The 20,933-nt window shown below is 39.0% G+C and overlaps 1 protein-coding gene across 1 annotated transcript in view; it reads left to right on the forward strand.

The window, feature by feature from the left end:
* LOC126260880 (E3 ubiquitin-protein ligase arkadia-C-like) overlaps positions 1 to 20,933 on the forward strand; it is a 314,762-nt gene that overhangs the window by 273,802 nt on the left and 20,027 nt on the right. The window contains exon 10 of the mRNA XM_049958323.1: positions 4,892 to 5,095. Coding sequence (XP_049814280.1) covers positions 4,892 to 5,095 — 204 coding nt within the window. The remainder of the gene's footprint in view (positions 1 to 4,891; positions 5,096 to 20,933) is intronic.

Below are 20,933 nucleotides of genomic sequence, written 5' to 3' on the forward strand. Positions count from 1 at the left end.
AATACAGTAAAGTTACTGACCAGAATGAAATATTTATTTGAGAGTAAAGGAGACCACTAAAGGAATAGCAGATGTGATGAGTCATCAAGAGACACACATAAAAGAGAATGGAAACTTTGCGGACTTTCTGAAGAAATCCCTGGATGAGCTACAGAAAAAGAAAGCACCAAACACACGCACACCTTTGGACCAGCGTTGTGTGAACCGGGCACACCAGAATGGTGTTATATGTATGATAATGGCAAATAAAACTGAGGATCTGCTAGATATTCAATTTCAACAGTGTAGGAAAAGATAGATTGCCACTTACTGTAAGGATGACACATTAAGTTGCAGGCAGGCACAATTAAAAGAAACTTTAATTATGGCAGTCTGCAACTTAACATGTCATCTGTACAGTAAGTGGCACTCTATCTTTCTCCACATTATTGATATTCCAACCTGGAGTTTCCATTGTTAAGCTATTCAGTTTTGCTTTACAAAAGGTAAAGCAACGGAGAGGCAGTTCTGATGTTATACTTGTTAACGGAAGCAAGACTTAAGAAAAATCACAGAAGACTCATTTGGTTTGTCGACCCATGAAATTTGTTTGACACTGTGAAATGATGCAAAATATTTGCAATCCTTAGAAAAATAGCTGTATGTTGTAGAGAAAAATGAGTACTATAGAATATGTACAAGAATCTAGAGGAAACAATAATAATGAAAAACAAGTGAGAAGTGCTCAGGTTAAAACAGTGGGAAAGACAGGGATACAGCCTCTGTCTTCTACTGTTCAACCTGTATATTGTTGATGCTATGAAGGAAACAAGAAAGGATTCTTTTTCACTGAACTTGCAGCATTGCCAAGATGCTGCAGAATGAGAATATCGTGTGATTGGAGCAGCAGACTTGGCAGACCTAAAACCCATAGAACTTGCCTGTGACCCTCCTTCAAAACATGTTGCACATTTTCTGTAAGACACATTTATCCAAAGATTTTGGGGGGAAAAGTTAAATCATAAAAAATCACAAATGAACTTACATCTATTACCTACTTTTCTACATAGTCACCAATCTTCTCAACACGTTTCTCCCATCATGGTACCAGTTTCAGTATGCCCTGTTCGTAGAAGTCTGATTGATAGGAGTACAGTATAACCTCGTTAGCATGAACTTGCATAAGACGAACTCACGGCTAACGCGAAAAAAATATTGTTCCCACCAGGAATACATTAGTACTTATGGTATGTTTTATTGGTTAACACAAATTTCGGTTAAGGCGAATTACGAACTCTGTTTCAGTTCCTAGCATAATTAAATTTCACTGTAACACAAACTTAGAGTATTCTAAAGCGTAATTTTTTTTTTTCTCCAAAATGAATGTAGGAGATGTAGCTACAAAGCTAATTATACTTATTGTTGACTCGTTTTTAATGTATTGTAGGTCGCTAGCCGCGATTATCACGTCAACATTCAGCGTATGCTGTCCATTGTAAGACATTCAGTAATGTGTGCAGCAGCATTTAGGAATGTACTCAGTGCCAGATTTGACAGGTGTTCTGTTAGTTATAGCCGTATCGAGTTGGAATACTGAATAAAAACTACAGTTACAACCGGTACCATAGCACGCAAAAACGGCAAAGAGGAAACAACTCTAAATGTACAGTTAAAGCTTAAGATTCTAGATGAAGTGGACCGTGGTACCAAGAAAACAGCAGTTGCAGAGCAGTTTGGAATACCTAAATCTACTTTATCTATGATTATTAAGAATCGAGAAAAAATTATAAATGGTGGCATCAGGTTCTGGAAACAAATCTAAACGTCTTTGTACCGCCAAGTATGAAGACATCGAGATGTTACTGCTAGAATGGTTCAATCATATGCATGCATCTAACATACTTTTAACTGGCCCTGTGATTCAGTCAAAAGCAAATGATATTGCTAAACATCTGGGCATTGAAGACTTCCGTTGTTCTGCTGGTTAGTTGTATCAGTTCTGAAAGACACATTCAACTTCATCTGTACAAATTTGTGGTGAAGCAAATAAAGTTGATGAAGAAAGTGTGAACAGCTGGTTGCATGAATTCAACCAAGTGAGGGAAAAGTATGCCTCGTGTGATGTGTTTAACATGGATGAAACTGGATTTTTCTACAATCTTTTTCCAAATCACACCCTGGAGATAAAAGGTGATGTGACTGTTGTACTGTGCTGTAATGCTGACAGCAGTGAGAAGTTTCGTCCCTGGGTTATCGGTAAATCTGAGAAACCACATTGTTTTAAAAACATAAATATGGACATTTTACCTTGCATCTACTCTCACCACAAGAAAGCTTGGATTGATGGCACATCATTTCGCAAGTGGCTTCTTCGTTTCAACAGTTGAATAGTTGCTGAAACTAGACATGTTCTTCTTACATTGGACAGATGTACTGCCCATAACGTTCATGATCTGAACCTATCCAACATAAAGGTTCAGTTTTTTCCGCCCAACGCCACAAGCCGTCTTCACCCTTTGGACCAAGGCATAATCTCTCTCATAAAGAGAGCTTATCATAAGCGACTTGTAAGAGCTGCAATTCGTGCTGCTGAAAACAATAGTGCAACCCCAAATTGGAATCTGCTTGACGCAGTAAAAGCCATCGCAGCAGCCTGGAACTCGGTATCGCCACATCATATAGGGAAGTGCTTTAACAGAGCTTGGAGACGTAGCAACACTGAAGATGTCCACGAGTTAGAAGATGCCACTTCACCTGATGAATGGCAATTTCTGCAGGATGTTGCGAATCCGGGATTAGTTTCGAAGAATTCATTAGTGTAGACGACGATTTTGCCGTATGTGCTTCTGTGGAATTGGATGTGCCAAAAGCTGTGAACGAGATGCAAGAAGGCCATCAGAAGAGGTGCAAGAGGGTCATCAGAAGAAAGTGAAGAGGAAGAGAATACAGATACTATTCCACCTACCCGTCAGTAGATGTTCACAGCCTTGGACTGTTTAGAATGTTTCGCTTCAACATCCGATGTCACTGCTGGGTTTACGGACGCTGTCATTGCAATTGGTTGTGAAATTACAAAATATTATCGTTCCCATGAATGTCAGTGAACCGTGAACGAATTTTTTTCCAAGAAAGTAACATACATAATTTGTGAGTACTTGGATTTTACAATCACTTTATAGTGTTATAAGTCTACAACAACGTGATTGGTAGTGTAGTGTATTACACATTAGTACTGTATATGTATACTTATTAAAATCTGTGTTTTTCACTTAACACGAATTTTTTTAACACGAACTCCTGATTTTTCGGTCCCTTCGGATTCGTGTTAACGAAGTTTTACTGTATAACCATCTGTGGACTGCTGATTTCAGTTTGCACATGTCATAGAGCATTGACCGACCAGAAATTTCTTCATGGGACCGAACAGATGAAAGTCCGACAGTGCAAGTTCCGGACTGTATGGTGGATGCTGGAGCACCTCCCAGCCAAATTTGCTGATTTTCTTACGAACGGGAGGAACACATTTGGTGGTGGTGGTGGTGGTGGTGGTGGTGGTGGTGGGGGGGGGGGGGATAGTTGTCGAACATTGTAGTGAAGGAGCTTGACACCGTCGTCATTCGTAGTGTGGCGTTTGTCACAAAGGGCACGACACAACTTAACCACAGTTTTAATGTAGGCTGCGGCATTCACAGTGGTCCCATATACAGGAAAGTCCACCAGTAACACACCGCACATGTCCTTGAACACTGTCACAAGCACTTTCCTAACACACTGAATGACTTTCAGTTTTTTTCTGGGGAACCATCATGTTTACACTTCATAGATTCCAGCTTGGTTTATGACATGTAGTGGTGTAGGACCCACGACTCATCATCAGTGATGATGCTTTTCAGAAATTCGTGTCCTTCCCTGGTATAATACGTTAAGGGATCCGAGCTTGCTATCATTCGCTGGCCCTTCTCATTGTCTGTCAGGTTTTCAGGCATCCAGCGAGCATGACTTCGTGGCATTTCAGCCTGTTGTGAACAGTATCGTACACCACACCATAGGAAATGCTGAACTGCTGTGATGAGGTTCGCAGTTGCATACGCAGGTTGTTTAATATTGCTGCCTCAATCGCTCCAACATACTTTGGGGTTGCAGCTGTTACCGGCCACCTGGAGTGTGGCAAATCACTAAGATTCACACGATCCTCTTGGGGAAATGCACACCACGTGGTGACATTGCTACGGTCCGTACAGCTGTACCCGTACACACCGTGCATGTGGCTGTGAATTTCACTCGGTTTATGCCCTTTGGCCAACAAGTATCAGACCACATTTCTGTGCTTTTCCCAAGTTGATGACAATAACGTACATGCCATGTTTGTTTTGTAGTTCGGACTTCTCCTGCTAGAGCTGCACGTGAATACAAAATACCCTCTGTAGCACAAGCTTCGAATTATATTACTGTGAAATTTCAGCATTCCTGCTGTAATAACAGGGGTTAAAAAAATTATTGTGCATTACTTTCCGATCCTCCTTTGTAGCTAATGGGTGAGGTCAGCACGGAATTTCCACATACCGTAAAAAGAAATTTTAAAGTGGGATGCAGGCTTTCTCGATAAATTTCACTGATGAAGTCTTCTCAAAATATCGGCCAAATGATGAGAGTACACTACGGCTTTCCAGTTTTTACACGTGAAGAATGTATGACATTTGTAGGAATTCTGCTTCTGCAACATGTAGTGGGTTCAACATTTAATGTTTGGAATAACTAGCGAACTTTACTTTCGGTGAAGAATGGACACAGATAGAAGTTTATATTACTTAGAGTGAGAACAGAATATCAGTGATCTTTTAGATTTAAATGTAGCCTTTTTTTAGTGTAATCTCAGTAGCTCATATCAAAATCTTTTCTATTTTATTTACAGACTGCTGGTAGTACCAGCCCTGAGCTGGTGTTTCCGCCAGTTCTAGCGCCTGAGTTAGTTCCTTTTCCTTTCCTGGCTCGACATATGACAGCGAGACTCGAGGATTACGTCCGTGTAGTGGAGCAGCGTCGCCTTGCCCATGCCAATCGTGGTGCTGATCAGGAGACAATAGAGCGTTACACATTTCCTCATAAATATAAAGTGGTAAGTAGCTAACGGTGGTTTACAGTTTCTTTTTAAGTATTTAAATAATACTTGTTTCGTACAAGTAGTGAAATTACTTCTTTCATTCAAGTTCCTCAATTCTCTGCTGATGGAAACAGATAGAAATAAGTAGCAGTTCTCCTTCAGGGGAGAGAAGAAGAAAGAGTTTGCAAAATTAGGAGAGGAATCTGGGGAAGATGAATCACAAGACAGGCTAAGAGGGATCCATCTTACTTTGGAAGGAGTCATAGATGAAGGAAATGGCATCAGAGAGAGCATAAGCCCAAAGATAGCAACAGGGAGATAAAAAAAGCCAAGGAATAAAAATTCTAACAAACATCAATGTAAATGAGAGAGATGAGGGAATATCACAAGGAACAGTTTCCCATCTCTGGAATTGAGATAAACTAGTACTGGAGATGAGAATCTAAATAGGCATATGGTGTAGCATCCTCAGCAACTGGGTACTGATAGCTCAGAAGATGAATAAGTCACCTCCGCCCAGTAATGCATCAGCCAGTTTGATGGTGGTCTTCCAGATGTAGATGACATGAAGAGAACACATTTGAGTTAGCAAATCACATGAGTAGATCTGCAACTGGCCCTTGTGGTACTGTAATAGATGATAGTGGGTGGTTGCATTGGAAAGATTTCAGGCTTAGAAATATTGGAATAGGAGTGACGACATTCCCAACCCCTCAGTGAATTTTCTCTGTATGTATATACCATAACAGATTGACTTTCCTTAGATGACCTATCACTTCATAATTCACTAAATTTCATATTGATTTAATCTGTTTCCTTAACATGTACAGGGTAGATAAAATAGAACTAACGCAGAAAATATTTGTAGGGCTGACATGGAATTGACATTTGTTAATGAACAGGAAAACTTAATAGTGTGCTTCCAGGTGTTACGCCAAGCTGTTGGTGCCAGTTTATGCATAAAATGCAAAAAACAACTCAGCATAACACCTGGAAGCACACTATTAATAAGTACCACTGAGAAAACCTTTATAGATCACAATGCGGGAACTTCCCATTAAAGAAAATGCTGGAATTTTTTGCCTCAAGAAAATTGATTATCTTTGTAATCAGAATATGTTCGAGAACTCTGCAGCAAACCATTGTTAAGGATATTAGTCATTAATTATGTTGGTCTGTTCCTTTACTGTTTTTATATTCTGGAGTCACCTGCACATTTTTGGGACTTTCCACTGATAGAGAGATTCGCAATAAATTCAAGCTAAGTAAGGCGTGACATATTTCTTAAATACAGCATTTAAAACTTCAGCTTTCCTTCTGTTGTCTTCTGTTGCCGTACCAGACTGGTCGAAGAGTGTCTGGATAGAAGCCTTCAATCCGCTTGTCAAATTTATGTCGGACCAGAATTTTCTTGAGTTTTTCGCAAGATCTTTTGGTTGTTGTATGGTTCACGCATCAACCTCCTTACAGATGTCAAATTTCTACTAACTTTTGTCTGTAGACATTCATGCAATCTTTTTTGAACTGAGAGCACAATAATTTCTGCTTCCACAGTATTTACCAATTTTTATTATCAAGCCACAGTGCATTGTTACCATGTTTAATCCATGCATTTGGCACATACTTATCCATGGCAAGATTTACGGTCAGTTTAAACTTTGCCTACAATTATTTTACATCCATCATACTGGGAGTAAATTATGTCCACTCATTGCCTAAGTGGTATGCTAACAGTTGCTTATGTGCTCTTTCTTTATATAAGTACTCCCACAGGCTTCTTGATGGATCTATGAACTTTAGTGAACATAGTCTCTACGATGACATCATGATTGCTAATCCCTGTCTCTATATTGACACTGATGATAAGGTCAGGCCTATTGATAGCTGAAAGGTTTAAAATATTCCCGTTCTGTGTAGGCTTTCTAACTAGCTGCTCAAGACAGTTTTTGGAAGACATGTTCAAAAGTAATTCACAAGACTGTCTGTCCGCACCATTTGTAATGACTCTATACACATCCCAGTCTATACCCAATAGATAAAAGTCACCTCCAACTAATATTGCACGATTCGGATATTTCTATGCTATTGAGTATAAACTTTCAAGAATGACTCTACAACTGTTTTGACAGAGAATCAGGTACCCGATAAAAACATTCGATAATTAACTTTTGTTCACTTAGGCCAGCTACTCACATGCAGATAACTTCACAGCCAAACTCAATATTGACTTCAATATAGACAGTATTTTTTTCAACTGCGGTGGACACACCCCGTCCTATGGTATCTAATCTGTCTTTTCAACATACATGCTGTGCCTAGCTAAATATTTCGGAGCTTTCTACTTCAGGTTTCAGCCAGCTCTCACTTCCGAGTATAATTTGAGTGCAAAAACTTTCCTGCAGTGCAGTGAATTCAGAAACTTTGTTACGAATACTTTGACAAACTACTGTTAAAATTTTGACAGTCGAAGTGTCTTTACTTTGATTTCATTCTCTCAATACAGACCAGTGAGCATTCGTCGGAGTCCGCTAATTCGGTTCTATCTGTCGTAATACAAAATTCACAGTGGAACTTGAAAAAGACTTGACAGCAAGCTTTCCTCGACATGTTAGTTAAGAGAAGAAAGGATCGCTCCATCGGTCACAGTGTATAAATGAAGCCTACACACACGACCTCTATCACCATCATCATCCATCAGAAAAAAAAATTCGATGCTTAAGACTTTGGTCCACAGAACTCGAATACTTCCAGACATTGAGATCTTTGCTAATGAATAATGGTGTCTACAAATAGTTTCTGAAGGAAAGGGGACTCAGATTGTCAAATTGAAGGGTTTGTGAAGCCCCCACTTCTATACCCTAAGTATTCCTATTGCAAATTGGACTTGTTGCAATGCAATTCCAGACCAATTGAGAGGCCAGTGTTCTGTCCAATTAGTTTGCATAGTTTACCATAGACCACATTGCAACATAATAGGTAAATATCATGAAGAAACTCAATAAGTGTGATTAATTTACATTTGCCTCAGTAAAATTATTTCACTCCAAGCGAGGACTGACGAGCGTTGCGCCTGCTCGATACCCGTGGCCCGAGCAGCACCAGAACGTAGGCTCCCTGCTGGTTTTACAACTGACCAACTAACCGGAAGATAGTTGCAGGTGATTATGAAAGTAGTAGTATTACTCGTCGGTACTTTCTGGTATTAATCTTGAATAAAAGGTATTGAAATACTGGTCTGTTGAATTCTCTACAATTATGAGTGTTACTGTCTTTGTTATTTAACCTTAGTGTTGGGATGTTTTTGAAGGTCTGATGGGATGCCTTCTCATTGGTGGCAGTGCCAGAAGCCAGATTGTCTCTGGGATATTCTTGAACAACATGGGAAAAAGTTTTAGTGCAAGTAAAGAATAGTCTCAAAGTCATAAACCAATTACATTACCACTTCTATCGAGTTCACCAGCCATACAGAACCCAGATTTGTCGAGTAGCACGACGAAGTGAGCCGCACCTGATTCTCGATGAACATCTTTGCACGAATGTTTGCTATGTAACCTGGCTGCAACATCCCACTTGCTTGTTGTCTAAATCAGTTAAAGCTGTTCTAGGGCATGACACTCACTCTGCTAGTATTCACGTCACCTCATCCACTTGTACTTTGCCAACTTACTGTAGATGATCCACAGTTCACAGTTTTTCATTTGTCACCAGTTTTAACAAAAATGTTTGTTTTGTATGTTTTCTATAAATACAGCACTTAGTTCCCTTCACATGTAATTAATTGGTATACTTTACCAAATTTATGCATTCTTAAGCACTCGAGATGTGACACGTGTAGCACCCACAGCTCCCGGCCTCCGTCTGACTCGACCCCCGTATGCTCTCCCATTTGTGATCCACGTGGCATTTGGATCTTGGCTGTTCTTTTCGTAGGGCCTGCCTGTATCAGAATTTTTGCTTTCTACAGATTTAGTTCATTAACACGGGGCATCAGTTTTATGCTCATGTATTTGGCCTAATTCAGTTGTCTGTTTCTAATTTACTTTTCAGCTTTGTTGTTCTGGACTCATTTATTAATTTTTGCAATTTTTTATTTTAAAATATGTGCTGTCCTTCTTGCCGGGTCTACGTATCAGTAGGCTTTCTCAAAACGCTCTCCCACTTCAGCAGCTTTCTGATGCCACAACATAAATTTGCATATGTTTCCTCATATTGTGCAATCGATTGTCATCAAAATAAATTTCAGAAAAATTATCCCTACCTTTGAAATGTAAAATGATTTTTATACATCCCCTCATAATACAATGCAGCTGTTACTATTTTGCCAAGTGAAATAAACATTAAACCATCAAATTGTGACTTGGTTAGACGTCATAAGAGATTCTTTCACATTCAAGAATATTCTTCTTAAAATTAATTATCTTTCAACAGTGTAACGTATCACTGCTAATTATATTAATTTTCAAAGCCTTTCAACACTTTGAATTTTTCTGACTACCTAGTACTTAAGTCCTAAAAGTACATCTATACACACATTATTTTATAATTATAAGCAAGAAAAAGTATTGATATAGGTATTAATCAGAACCCTGAAACCATTGAAAAATTTTATGTAAACACAAAAACAATGAATAAAGCCATAAATTAATTAAGTCGTAAATATAAATCGTGTAGGTTTTATGGTGGGTTTTTCTTTAGCTTACTTCTTGTATAGCCTGTCACTGGGATTTCACCATAGCTCTTATGCCTTGTCACAATGGGATTTTGACCATAGTCTCTTATTCAGGGTGTATACAACCCGGGACAACCAGGAAATCCGGGAAAAACCCAGGAATTTTTTCATCCAGGAGAAAACTTTGACTGGTAAGAAATGATTCTCTAGTGAAGTATCCTGCTACTGGAGAATGATACTGCAGCAATAAAATATAAACAAGAGGGGGGGGGGGGGGGAAATAAAACTTTAGTGGCAAAGGAAATGCATCATTTACAACAACAAAACCCCGTGCACGCACAACAGTCTTCAAACAGCAAAAATATGTCAAAGGCCTTAGGGCGAAGACTAATATTTCGTAACAATAAGCTAGCTGTATCGGCAGTAGCAACAAGCAGCCAGATGCTAACGAGAAAATTTTTTCTCGTGGCCCTAGCTGCCAGATTGGCGCATGTGCAGAGTTGTCTGACTTGTAGTGGGGAGGGGGTTAGTCTGTACCTGACTTCTGTTTGCCTTAAGCGATTTCACTGTTTCCTCTTCGTTTACAGCTCCCACGTCAAATGAAAACAAAACGGATTTCTGTGGCCGGGAGCTATCAAGTGAATTATAATGCATTCACATAATTATGGAGGGCAAAATATATTATTAGTTTCAGTTTTTATTTTATTTCCAAATTATTAGCAGTCGAGCATTTATCGCCTTGCAGAACAATGAAGTTATTTTTGTCAATTTGGTAAAGATATTTGGCTTTATTAATCTTTCCTCTGAGGCAGTCAATTTATTTGAAACGAAGTGTTTCGTTCCACAGTATTGGCTAGTTCCAACTGTTCGCTGAATTTCGAGTGCACGTTTTCATCTTCTGCCATGTATGGCATCATGCCATAATAAAGAACCAAATATGAGATAGTACAGTACTGGTACTCCAAGAAAATTTACATCCCAAAAACCACACTGAAAATCTTAATATCAGATAGGACCTACTTCATGAATAAACTGCTAAATCAAACCTCGGGACAGTATTGCGAATGGTGGTTTGAGAAATGTTACTTTCAAAGTAAATTTCTTTTTACGCAGGATGAATTATGTTATGTTAAATCACAGAGCGTTTAAAAGTGAACAATTTGAGGACCAGCCTCTTACAAGAATTTCAAGACCAGAGGACCAGACATTAATGTCATTATTTTATATTTACTGCCATATTTGTGTGAGGTATCTTAGAGTATAACACAAACAAAAAAAGGTCAATATTACATGTGAAAGCTTAGCTTCTCTTGTAGTGTATTAATCTTAGAGACCAATATTATATGTGAAAGCTTAGCTTTTATTGAAGCTATACTATGTATATTAATGTAAACTATTAACTTTTCCTCTTTGTGTGTTTGCACCATGTAACAGTGATCTTGTTATTGGCTGACTATAACACGTGTCCTATGCTCTGAATATCTGCTGTCAGCGTCTGGCAAGATCACATGGCATGAGATATGACTGGCTTACAAAATGACATCGCAATCTTGATTTTACCGCTCCTGAAACTAACATGCCGTGTTTAGTGCAATTCGAATTTATACTTTCATAATACGAAAATATGCATCGTATATGTTGCTGCACATCAAAGGTCTTTCAAAACTTCTCCTCTCTCTCTCTCTCTCTCTCTCTCTCTTTTTTTTTTTTTTTTTTTTTTTTTTTTTTTTTTATAAAGTTCTCTCCCTTTTCTTCCCCAGGAAGTTCTATGGCAGTGTATAAAACATTAACCATTCAAAGGATTGATAAATTTTACAGTCCCAAAGGAAAAATCTACGGAAAACCTACTATCACTTAGCATGGAAAAAGTGTATTTCTGTCTGGGAAAAAGTATATTTTTTTTAACTTGAAAAATCCAGAAATAATCCGGGAATTTTTTTTTTTTTTTTTTCCTTGTCCACGTATACACCCCGTATTACCTAGCATGTATCAGTTCAGTCTCTTACAAAAACTGCTACTTTTAGTCATCCATTGGGTACCTTTATTTATTCTGTATATGTCCTACTATGTAAAATTTCCTGCACTTCTATAAAACAGGGTCAAACCTTCCCACACTTATCGATGTGCCTCCTTCCTTGTAGAAAACCATTACAAGTTCATGCTTGTACTGCATGAGGAATGAGTGAGAAACCATAATTAAAGTCCATTGATTGGCCTCAGTAGATCACCCAAAATTTCATTGGCATGCAGTGCTGCAGCTCACCATCCCCTTGGTATGCCCATCAGAACAGTTGCATAACTGTTACACCTTACCATAAGACTAAATCCTTACTAGCTGTTAATACAGGGTGTTTCAAAAATGACCAGTATATTTGAAACGGTAATAAAAACTAAACGAGCAGCGATAGAAATACACCGTTTGTTGCAATATGCTTGGGACAACAGTACATTTTCAGGCAGACAAACTTTCGAAATTACCGCAGTTACAATTGTCAACAACAGATGGCGCTGCGGTCTGGGAAACTCTATAGTACGATATTTTCCACATATCCACCATGCTTAGCAATAATATGGCGTAGTCTCCGAATGAAATTACCCGAAACCTTTGACAACGTGTCTGGCGGAATGGCTTCACATGCAGATGAGATGTACTGCTTCAGCTGTTCAATTGTTTCTGGATTCTGGCGGTACACCTGGTCTTTCAAGTGTCCCCACAGAAAGAAGTCACAGGGGTTCATATCTGGTGAATAGGGAGGCCAATCCACGCCGCCTCCTGTATGTTTCGGATAGCCCAAAGCAATCACACGATCATCGAAATATTCATTCAGGAAATTAAAGACGTCGGCCGTGCGATGTGGCCGGGCACCATCTTGCATAAACCACGAGGTGTTCGCAGTGTCGTCTAAGGCAGTTTGTACCACCACAAATTCACGAAGAATGTCCAGATAGCGTGATACAGTAATCGTTTCGGATCTGAAAAATGGGCCAATGATTCCTTTGGAAGAAATGGCGGCCCAGACCAGTACTTTTTGAGGATGCAGGGACGATGGGACTGCAACATGGGGCTTTTCGGTTCCCCATATGCGCCAGTTCTGTTTATTGACGAAGCCGTCCAGGTAAAAATAAGCTTCGTCAGTAAACCAAATGCTGCCCACATGCATATCGCCGTCATCAATCCTGTGCACTATATCGTTAGCGAATGTCTCTCGTGCAGCAATGGTAGCGGCGCTGAGGGGTTGCCGCGTTTGAATTTTGTATGGATAGAGGTGTAAACTCTGGCGCATGAGACGATACGTGGACGTTGGCATCATTTGGACCGCAGTTGCAACACGGCGAACGGAAACCCGAGGCCGCTGTTGGATCACCTGCTGCACTAGCTGCGCGTTGCCCTCTGTGGTTGCCGTACGCGGTCGCCCTACCTTTCCAGCACGTTCATCCGTCACGTTCCCAGTCCGTTGAAATTTTTCAAACAGATCCTTTATTGTATCGCTTTTCGGTCCTTTGGTTACATTAAACCTCCGTTGAAAACTTCGTCTTGTTGCAACAACACTGTGTTCTAGGCGGTGGAATTCCAACACCAGAAAAATCCTCTGTTCTAAGGAATAAACCATGTTGTCCACAGCACACTTGCACGTTGTGAACAGCACACGCTTACAGCAGAAAGACGACGTACAGAATGGCGCACCCACAGACTGCGTTGTCTTCTATATCTTTCACATCACTTGCAGCGCCATCTGTTGTTGAAAATTGTAACTACTGTAATTTCGAAAGTTTGTCCGCCTGAAAATGTACTGTTGTCCCAAGCATATTGCAACAAACGTTGTATTTCTATCGCTGCTCGTTTAGTTTTTATTGCCGTTTCAAATATACCGGTCATTTTTGAAAGACCCTGTAGTTGGTAGGTATAAACTTTCCTTCTAATGGTGCAATGCAGTCTCTGATGGCACTGCCTGGTTATGGATCATTAATATTTAGTCTCTTCAATGTGCAAGTAGGTGGGACTCACCCATGACTCTTTTCATCGTAATCTTTATATAATTCCTGGTAAAATTTTTTGTTTGTTAGTGGCCATGTAACTTAGCTGTGGGTTAGCCCTCTTTGCAACTTTCCTCTTTTTGACTTTTTTCTTCCAACCTTTACCCTTTTTTTGTTTCATTTTCTTTGTTTGTGAAACACGTAAAGGAGGAACTAGATATTTTGAGGAGGGTGAAGGGTGGTGGGGAATGGGCAGTTGGCAAGAAGGCAGCCAGGAGGAGAAGGTGTTCAGACAGTTATAATTTGCGTATATGCAATAGATTTGACCAACTGTCAGAGTTGAGTGGAGAGGAGCCTCTTGTAGCTGTAGATGTAGGGAACATGCAGCAGTCCTTAGCAGTTAGGAGGCCTAGGTCAGTTGCAAATTCTAACAGGAAAAAGAAGATTCTGCTGCTAGGTAGTTAGCACGGTAGAGGTGTGGGCCAGCAGTTGCAGGAAGTGTTGGGGAGTGAGTACCAGGTCACCAGCATTGTGAAGCATATTGCAGGGTTGGCTCAGGTGACTGACAGCATAGGGGAGTTATGTAGGAATTTTATGAAGGAGGATCAGGTAGTGATAGTGGGTGGAACAGGGAACAGTCTTGATAGGGACGGGGAATATGATGTAGGTGGTGATCTGGTAAAGATAGCTACTCAGACTGGTGACACTAATGTGCATTTTGTGCAACTGTTACAGCTTCATGATAGGTCTCATCCTAATGCGGCTGTCAGACACGTTAACATAGGGCTGGAGAGGGCGCTGATGGCAGAAGGCATGGGTCACACATTTCAGTGGTGCCAGTTGGGTCTATCATTAGATTGGGTTTCACTATGCATGGCTTGCACTTCAATAGGTATGGGAAGGGGAGGCTGGCAAAGCATATAGGTGACATTGTAGTGGGTGGTGGTGGGATCACTCATAGAAAAATTCCTGTATAGTTGGTGTTAGAGCTGCACATTTTTTAGATGGAAGTTAGCTGATAGGTATACTTGCTTAAAGGAAGTCGCTCTAAGGACTCACCTTCAGGGGATGTCATGTTTCCAAGTAGAGAAGGAATTAGCATATTTCATCAAAATACGAGAGGCATTAAAGATAAAGTTAGTGAACTGCTTATAGATGTTGACTCTGAAATTATTAGTATGTCAGAGCGCCACTTAAATAATTTGACAATTCAGAGGCTTCCTTTATCAGGATACAGATTAGCTGGCTGTTTTTCAAGGAGTTCCTTGTGGGATGGGGGAGTGACTATGTACGTAAAAAAAAAAAAAAACGGTATTCCATTTGAGTCCATAGACGTATCATGGCACTGTGCTGGAAGATATTTGAATGTTGTGCAGGGGCAGTTGAATTTAGTGAAACTAAACTTCTAATTGTTGTTGTTTATAGGTCCCCTATCTCTGACTTCAGAGCATTTCTGCTCCAGCTAGAGAGGGTTCTTGATTAACTTTACAGGAAGTGCCAGAAATTAGTTATATGTGGTGACTTTAATATAAATTTTGTATATGAGAGTGCAAGAAAAAAGATGTTGGTAGATCTCGTAAAGTCATATGAGCTGATGCAGACCGTGTTTTTTCCCACTAGGGTGCAGGGGAATAGTAGCACAGCCATAGACAGTATTTGTATCCATTCTTCATTACTAGATGGGCATTCTGTTAGTAAAAGGGTGAATGCCCTTTCAGACCATGATGCACAAATTTTAACACTAAAAGGCTTTTGTACACAAAGAAATGTCACATATAATTACAAACTATGTAAGAAAGTTAATCCAACAGCAATAGAAGAGTTTTTAAACCTTGTCAAGGAACAAGAGTAGCAGAATGTTTATAGTGCCGATAAAATACATGACAAATATAATGCTTTCCTTAACACATTTCTCATGCTCTTTGAGGGTAGCTTTCCATGAGAACGTTCTAAATGGGGTATTAGCAGTAATAGGAAGCCCACGTGGCTGACTTGTGGGATAAGGATATCATGTAGAACAAAACGGGAATTATATAAAAATGTTAGAAGTAGTCACAGTCAAGCTACAGTAACCCATTACAAACAGTATTGTAGGGTGCTTAAAATGTTATTAGGAAGGCAATGAGTATGTGGTACGCGAATAGAATAGCCAATTCACAGGATAAAATTAAAACCATATGGTCTGTTGTGAAGGAAGTGTCTGGTCAGCAGCACAAGTCACTTCGTAGTAAAAATATTTCTCTTACTGATAGATCAGATATATGTACAGTATTCATTTTCTGAGCATTGCGGGTGAATTAAATAAAAATTGAGTTTCTACAGGGAATCATATAACGTTCTTGGCAAATGCCTTTCCAAGATTAATGTCTGAAATACTCCTCAGTGGTACAGACAAGGGGGAGATTGAGTCAATAATTAAATCACTGAAGACTAAGGACTCTCATGGTTATGATGAAGTGCCTAGCAGAATATTAAAGTACTGTGCTGCACATGTTATCCCTGTATTTAGTCATTTGTAATTTTTCCTTTAGGAATGGTCAGTTTCCTGAATGATTAAAGTACTCAGTAGTAAAGCCGCTTTATAAAAAGGGAGAAAGGGATAACATAGACAATTTTAGACCTATTTCTGTGCCATCAGTGATTGCTAAAGTTATTGGGTTGGGTTGATTTGGGGAAAGAGACCAAACAGCGAGGTCATTGGTCTCATCAGATTAGGGAAGGATGGGCAACGAAGTAGGCAGTGCCCTGTCAAAGGAACCATCCCGGCATTTGCCTGAAGCAATTTAGGGAAATCACAGAAAACCTAAATCAGGATGGCCGGACGTGGGATTGAACAATCAACCTCCTGAAAGTGAGTCCAGTGTGCTAACCACTGCGCCACCTCGCTCGGTGCTAAAGCTATTGAAAAGGCTGTGTATGTACGGATAATTGATCATTTTATATTACATGATTTGCTATCAAATGTACAGTTCAGCTTTAGAAGTCGTTTAACAACTGAAAATGCTATATTCTCTTTTCTCTGTTAAGTACGGGATGGATTAAACAAAAGGTTTCGAACGTTAGGCATATTTTTTTGATTTAACTTAGGCGTTTGATCATGTCGGTCACAAAAATATATTGATCCAGAAGCTGGACCATTACGGAATACGGGAAGTAGCTCACAATTGATTCACCTCTTACTTTAGCAACAGATGATTGAGAATGGCTGTGATGTGGGGTCTGAGTGGGGTATGGTCAAGTGGGGGGGGGGGGGGGGGTGCCCAGTATCAGAGTTGGGGCCACTCCTTCCTTATTTATATAAACGATATGCCCTCTAGTATTACGGGTAACTCTGAAATATTTCTATTTGCTGATGACACTAGCTTGGTAGTAAGGGTCGCTGTGTGCAGCATTGGCTCGGTTTCAAATATTGCAGTTCATGACCTAAGTTCATGGCTTGTAGAAAATAAACTAACGCTAAATCACAGTGAGAGTCAGTTTTTCAGTTTCTAACATACAGTTCAACAAAACCTGACATTTTAATTTCACACAATGGGCATATGATTAGTGAAACTGAACAGTTCAAATTTCTAGGTGTTCAGATAGATACTAATCTGTTGTGGAAAGCCCATGTTCAGGATCATGTTCAAAGACTTAATGCTGCCATTTTTGCTATTGGAACGGTATGTGAAGTGAGTGCTCGTTCAACATGAAAATTAGTCTATGTTGCTTATTTTCATTTGTTTATATCTTACGGTATTGTATTTTGGGGTAACTCTTCCCATTCTAAAACGATATTTTTGACTCAGAAATGGGTGGTTTGGGCAATAAGTGGTGTAAGTTCACGGACCTCTTGTTGACCCCTGTTTGCGAGTCTGGGTATTTTGACATTGAACTCTCAATAAATATATTCCTTATTGCAATTTCTTGTAACTGTATTAGCTTATCCCCAAGAATAAGCAGCTTTCACTCAGTTAATACTCAGACGAAATCAAACCTGCATTTGGATCGGACTTCCTTAACTCTTGTGCAGAAAGGTGTGCAGTATACTGCTGCATACATTGTCAGTAAGCTAGCACTCGAATTCAAAAATCTTAGCAGTAACCTTCACCCTTTCAAATCAGAACAAAAGTGTTTTCTCATGTGTCACTCCTTCTATTCTGTCGAGGAGGTCCTTGAAAAATTAAGCTGTTTCTTTTTGTACTGTTGATTGTGTTTACTTAAACTTATGATGGATTGATTTTTTTTTTCAGTTTCATAAACATTTTACTTTTATTTGTTATTACATTTATGTTGTATTTCATATACTGACATGTTCCATGACCTTTGAGATTTGCTCCGCAATTTGGTCCTTCGGAACTTGACGTGTAAATAAAAAATAAAAAAATTTACTGATGTTTATCTACTCCATGACCATTTCCCGTATTTATTCCCTATGCAGTTAATAATAAATTTCTGTTGTTCTTCTTATTCCCCTCCTTCTTACTCATATTTTAATGCTGGGTTACTTTCTGCAGTAGAAAATTTCTAATGGGTTTATAGAATAGTATTAATATTAAGAGATTGCAGTTTGGAAAAATGAAATGGAAAGAAAACCCCAAACAACTTTGGAAGTCGCATATGCCACACCTGTTCGCTGAAGTTGCAAACTCCTTGACCCTTCAATTCTTGGTCTTCACTTCTTTGCATACTAAACATTTTGAGGTTTTATCTTCTCCACAATTCTGACGTTGATACTTTTGCCGCCCTTGTCATAAGCTATAATCTCATTTTTTGCCTCCCTTTTCTTATATGAAATATTGTAACTCCCACCCACCCACCTCATCCCCTCACTCCCTCATTAGACTCCATCTCCACTGTTCTATTTTGCTTTTCTCCTTTGTTGTTCATCCCATTAATACTGTATCTATCACACTGTGCCTCTACTACTTACTATTTGTTCCTCATTGTTTTCACTTGAGACCACTTCTGATTGTCCCTCAAAATCTAGCTTATCTGAACACCCTGTTGTGCTCATTTGACTCCTGTCCTAACTTCTCTGTCAACAGCTCCCTGACTTCTTCTTCATCATCTTCGTCCCCGTATTCAATCACACGTGAAACCAAATTGCTTAGTTCCCTTTCCTAGTCCCCTAATGATTCTCCGTTGCATTTACTTTCTGATTTAACAACAGCATCAACTTTCCTTACATCCTCTTCTTCCTGATGCCTGTTTTCCAATCTGTTATTCACTAATTCATAACCTACATCCTTTTCTGTGTTCCCCACCATCAGGTAAAACTCCAATAGTGCCTTCTCACTTCAGTGAATCTATAATGGTTGTTCAGCTTCCATTTGTCCTCCTTCACTGCTCATCTTATCTTCAGGGCTAATGCTTTCAACTGCATCTCGTATCAAAGAGTCGTGGGCTTTGTTTCTGTTGACCTTGATTTATTTGTCTCTCAAATCCCCTGCATTATGCACTTCTTCCAGTCGACTTCCAACTGTTCAGTTCATCCCAATCATTAACTTTCCTGCTTTTATTTGATTTAGTCTTCCTTCCTCTCTTTGTGCACACTGTTTGATAACATTATTGAGACACTGCTCATCTTCTGTCCAAGTTGAACAGGACCCTTTACTTTAAAAAAATCTTTTGCTCTAAATATTGTTGTCTCTTTCTGTTATAAATTTGAAATACTGTACTGAATTATTGTTGTTCGTAATAAAGTCTTTGCCAAGCTTGATGGGGCTGTAACATCCCATAGCCATTCTGTTAATACTGTGTGGTGTTAAAATTTACTTACTTTCTACACAGCTTAAGATTCTTGTTCAGTCTGTTCATGTTGGTTAATACAGTCAACCCTTCGTCAACAATTACCGATATTACTATAAAATCAGATACAGCAATAATTTTACCTGGTCGCAGCTTATTTCCTGTATGTATTAATTCCTCCTAATTACAATGAAGAAGTAATTTGAGTGACATTCTGTTGTGACAAAGTTTTATGGATCATACTATTTTCCACTTCTAAAAATCTGACCATAGTGGCACATATTGTTTGTTAAACCTCTCTACCTTCAGCACTGTATTTTCAGAAAATTTACTAAATGCTGTGCTGATGGTAAGCAGGTAGGGAATATCGTATAACAATGGGCTAGCCATGCTGAGTGGCAAATGGAAAGAGTTTTAGAGCTCCTGTGTTTGAACCAATGTTAACTGTTTTAGTGTGTACATTGTTGAGCTTGAGTTGCAGTCGGAAGTGTTGTGACAGGCTCATATGCAGTTCCTTCAGGCTTGAGTAATAACATATGGACAATAATCTGTCGTCCTTTTCTGTCAGGTTTTATTAGACAAATCTAGATATCACCTAGAGCTAGCCATTATCAATGCTAAAAAAATATAAGAGGTACATAGTCAGGCAATAGTATAAAACATTACAACTTGTGGTGTAACCTGTTCAAAGTCAAATTGTCAGTTGTAGGTTCATTGTCAAACAAATTAACCTACAGAACTTCCTCCATGGTATGTTCGTTTAGATGCATCTACATGGTTAATAACAGCAAATCAGTATATTGGTTTTATTGTATTTACAATGAAAATCTGCTTCAAGTGGCACAGAGATTAGTACTTTCTACATTCGTAATGGAACAGCAAGCCACACAACTGTCCATCTTTCTGACATTTGGTGCCATCTATGAACTATTCAGTAAATAAGAGGAACCACATACCTGTCATGATGATTAAATAAAGAGAAAAATAGTACAAAAAAGTACAAAAGATAGAAACATTTAAATCAAATCAGAAACATTTAAATCAAATCATTTCTAATAGCTGCAGCATACAGCATGTGCCTCCTTGTGTTTTGAAAATATTTTTTTAAAAAGTTTTACCAATCTGATTTTACATATGTGTTTTAAAGAGTAACAAAATAATTGGCTGACAAGGAGTGAATCTGGAATTTTTTACATCTTCTATGTTTACTGTTAATGTGACAATAAGTCAAACGGCAACATAAATAATTTTACTTGTATTTTATTTTGTGTTATTCCTATGCAAATTTGGAGTTTTTTGCTAGAGACCATAGCTGCCTTTCTTTGAGTGTTATATATTACGTAGTTCATATAGAGCTTGTCATACAGCCAACCGACGTGTTCTCCACAGAGCCTATCTTCATTATATAGTCTTGAATGAACTGTGATAGAAGCCCAAACAACAGGGGATTGATGTACTAGGATGTGCGTTGATGTTATG

Source organism: Schistocerca nitens, chromosome 5 (assembly GCF_023898315.1).
Source record: "Schistocerca nitens isolate TAMUIC-IGC-003100 chromosome 5, iqSchNite1.1, whole genome shotgun sequence".
Classification (NCBI taxonomy): domain Eukaryota; kingdom Metazoa; phylum Arthropoda; class Insecta; order Orthoptera; family Acrididae; genus Schistocerca; species Schistocerca nitens.